Source organism: Glycine soja, chromosome 3 (assembly GCF_004193775.1).
Source record: "Glycine soja cultivar W05 chromosome 3, ASM419377v2, whole genome shotgun sequence".
NCBI lineage: Eukaryota > Viridiplantae > Streptophyta > Magnoliopsida > Fabales > Fabaceae > Glycine > Glycine soja.
Genome location: NC_041004.1, coordinates 7,256,886 through 7,261,108, shown reverse-complemented (window position 1 = coordinate 7,261,108; position 4,223 = coordinate 7,256,886). Strand labels below are relative to the sequence as shown.

The 4,223-nt window shown below is 43.9% G+C and overlaps 1 protein-coding gene across 1 annotated transcript; it reads left to right on the top strand.

Annotated features, from left to right (window-relative positions):
• The first annotated feature begins 1,431 nt into the window (after window positions 1–1,431).
• On the top strand, window positions 1,432–3,864 carry LOC114404895. Its single transcript, XM_028367627.1, has one exon. It carries the CDS (start codon window positions 1,432–1,434, stop codon window positions 3,862–3,864), a length of 2,433 nt encoding a protein of 810 aa, XP_028223428.1.
• Window positions 3,865–4,223: the final 359 nt, after the last annotated feature.

Below are 4,223 nucleotides of genomic sequence, written 5' to 3'. Positions count from 1 at the left end.
ATGAATTTATGAATAATTATTAATTAATTAATGTATGAAAGAATATAACAATTTTACAAAATGAACCTAATTATCATTAATTTATTTTTAATTTTTTTTGTTTGTCATTAATATTATAAATAATATTATTAGGAAAAAATTTAATTAATATTATGTTAAAAATTAAATTAATAATTATTTTAAGACTTATTTTTCTCTTTGCACAGCGATTATCACGGTAGAGAGGAAGTAAATATAGGAGCGAAAGGGACTAGCACACAAATTAACAATCTCACTAAATAACATAAGAGATGTACCTTGCAATCGGTTTCCCATGTTACTGAATTTCACATTTTTATATTACGAGAAATTTACAACATCTGTAAAATTAATTTAAGATATCATGTCCATAATTGTGAAACACTGTTCGGTCCGATCGGTTAGACTGATTGAATCAAGATCCGGTAATCTAATTGGACCGGTTTTATTATTGGATTGATCATGCAATTTATTCGGGGTGATCCGGTTAAATCTGACTAGTTAGGTCACCGAATTTTAATTGGATCGGTTCTACCTGATCAGTTTTACAAAATAAAAATAGGTCACCTCTACGATATAATTTTGATATCTCATTAGTATCAATTTTTATTTTAGATTTTAGAGTATAAATAAATTTTTCTTGCTCAAATAATATTAACTATATACTTATATATAATAGATACATATATAATTTTAAATTTTTAATGTATATCAAATCAATTATTAATCCACCAGTTAAACTATTAACCCACTGACCCACGATCAATAATCGAACTATATTTCACATCCATGAACCTACCATGTTTATCAACAACAACGAAAATATGCTACCAGGTGTAAGCTCTAACGCTCACATAATTTCCGCCCAAAGTATAGTTTCCAAGTGTAAGTACTTAATAAATGTTAATTAAAATGATTTTTTAAAGGAGCTAATTAGAATGATTATTCATCACTGAGTGAAGCTGGTAGATATGATAATCCTTAATTAGCAAACTGTTAGCAGCAGCAACATGAATGAAGCTCCACCTCCTGCAACACACGAGCCACGACCACGAAGGAGTGTCACGAGACCAAGGCACCTGGAGGAGTACGTATAGGCACGTGACTGCATGCATGTATAGTTAGGTCACACTTTGTATGAACCTAGGGGCAGTTAGTTAAGCCATTGAGTAGTTGGTTACGGCAGTTAAGAAACCGTTGAGTCCGTTGCATTCCTGCAACTTGTGTAAGACTCCATGTATAAAAGCTTGACCCCGATATTGAATAAAGCAAGAAAAATACTCATTGAGAACTTAGTTTAGAAGGAGGATCCTTGGCCTCGAATCAAGGAAACCACGCTTTCTTCCTCGCGTTACTCTCATCTTCTCCCTTCCCTCTCTTACCAGCGCATATCAACTGGTCCGACCTGCTACTATGGTGGAACACGACACCCGCCGCACCACCATTGACCGCCTGGAAGAAGCTATCGCCGCCCTCTCCGAGAGACACTCAGACCTTGCCAACAAGGTTGAAGCCATGTGCGAATGTCTTTCGCACCTCACCACTCCCTCGCCGTCGGTAACACAGCCTTCCTATCCCTCTAGACCGTCGGTCAAGCTCGATGTCCCTCGTTTTGACGGCTATGATCCACTAGGTTGGATCTTCAAAATCTCACAATTTTTCGAGTATCAAGGGACCCCGAAAGAAGAACGCATCATGGTGGCGTCCTTCTACCTCGACGGCCCAGCATTGAGTTGGTTTCAATGGATGTTCCGAAATGGATTTATTACGTCATGGCCAGCACTGCTCCAAGCAATCGAGGCTCGTTTTGCTCCTTCTTTCTACGATGATCCACGAGGAACGCTATTCAAGCTAGTCCAACGAAGCTCAGTCACGGAGTACCTCACCGAATTCGAGAGGTTAGCAAACCGTATTACCGGTCTCTCCCCCTCAGTCTTATTAAGCTGCTTCATCTCCGGCCTAAGTCCAGAAATCCGGCGAGAGGTACAAGCCTTCCAACCTATATCGCTTCCCCAAGCTACCTCCTTAGCCCGCCTGCAAGAAGATAAAATCAATGACCGTAAGAAACACTACCCTCGACCTTCATCTTCCCTTCCATCACCATCCTTCCCTCACATAAACAGTAACCCACCACCCATGCCTAAACCTCATTTCGTTCAGAGGACCCAAGAGGACATGGCCTATAGGCGCGAAAAGGGCCTATGTTATAATTGTGATGAGCAGTGGAGCTCATCTCATCGATGTAGGGGACGCGTCTTGTTCCTCATAGCTGACTCTGAAGAACCTCTACCTTCAGAACCACCTCACAATGAACAATCTCACGCCATCACACTCGAACCTCAGACTGCCTCACCTGTGCCGGAACCAACTTTTGACCCCACCATCCTTCAACCCCATATTAGTTTACATGCCATGGCAGGAGTTCCAGCTACAGACACTTTCTACCTTTATGGAACCATCAACAAAACCCGCGTTACTATACTAATAGATAGTGGAAGCACTCATAATTTCATTCAGCCTCGCGTTGCTAAATTCATGAACTTCGACGTTGAAGACACCATGCCTCTTAGAGTGATGGTAGGTAATGGTTCAGTAATGGAGTGCAATAAGCTATGTGCCAATACACAGCTCTGTATACAAGGACATATGTTTACAGTGACGCTAAGGGTACTACCCCTGAGCGGAGCCGAGGTCGTCTTGGGCGTAGAGTGGCTTCGGACTTTGGGGCCTGTTATCACCAACTACGCCTCCTTCACGATGCATTTTTCATACTTGGGCGAATCCATCAACCTCCACGCGGACGTTCAGGCAGATTCTGATCCAGCTTCAGCTACCCAGATTAAACGCATAATCTACACTAATTCTACTTCAGGGTTGTTCCATCTTTCCCTTCTGTCCATGGATGCAACTGCGACACCCCCATATCCCTTCCATTCCATTCCCGCCATTAATAAGCTTTTACTTAAATACCAAGCTCTATTCCAGCAACCCTCGGCCCTACCCCCTTCCCGACAACATGACCATCACATCAACATCCTCCCCTCAGCTAACCCCGTCAATGTCCGGCCATATAGATACCCTCATTTCCAGAAAACGGAGATTGAACGCCAGGTCTCAACCCTTCTTGACTCCGACCTCATCCGGCCCAGTCGGAGCCCCTTCTCTTCCCCGATATTGTTGGTGAAGAAGAAAGATGGGACATGGCGGATGTGCATTGACTATAGGGCGTTGAATGCAATCACCATTCGGGATAGATTCCCACTGCCAACGATAGACGAACTCCTCGACGAGTTAGGGAAGGCATCGTGGTTCTCCAAGCTAGATTTATGGCAAGGTTTTCACCAGATATTGGTGGTTGAAGAAGATATCCCGAAGACATCCTTTCGCACTCACCACGGTCACTACGAGTATCGGGTGATGCCGTTTGGGCTCTGCAACGCACCATCGACGTTCCAAGCAGCCATGAACGCCTTGCTCCGCCCATTCTTGAGGAAGTTTGCGGTCGTCTTCTTCGACGACATTCTGATCTACAGCACAACCTTCAACGATCACCTTCATCATCTCGAATGCGTTTTCAGTTCTTTCCTACAAGCTTGCTACTACCTGAAGCAATCCAAGTGCCTAATTGGTCAACGCCAGCTTGACTATCTGGGCCACGTCATCTCCGGCAGCGGTGTCAGACCTAACCCTACTAAGATTCAGGCGATCGTTGAGTGGGCTATGCCACGATCTCCGAAAGATCTCCATGCCTTCCTCGGCCTTACGGGGTTCTACCGGAAGTTCATACGAGGATACGCCACCATGGCAACACCATTAACAAAACTTCTTTGTAAAAATGAGTTTTAGTGGACCTCGGAGTCTCAAGAAGCTTTTGATCTACTAAAGGTCGTTATGACTGCTGCCCCGACACTGTCCCTTCCAGATTTTTTGATTCCCTTCACGCTCGAAACAGACATGTCAAGCACGGCCATGGGTGTTGTCCTTCAGCAACAAGGTCGCCCCGTAGCTTATTTCAGCAAACTGTTCTGCTAGCGCCTTCAACACGCATCAGCATATGTTCGTGAATTGCATGCCATTGTCGCCGCCGTCCGAAAATGGCGACAGTACCTACTTGGCCATAAATTCACCATATTCACTGATCACCGGAGCCTTCGGGAGCTCATGTCTCAGATTGTATAGTCGCCGGAGCAACAGTTTTACCTAGC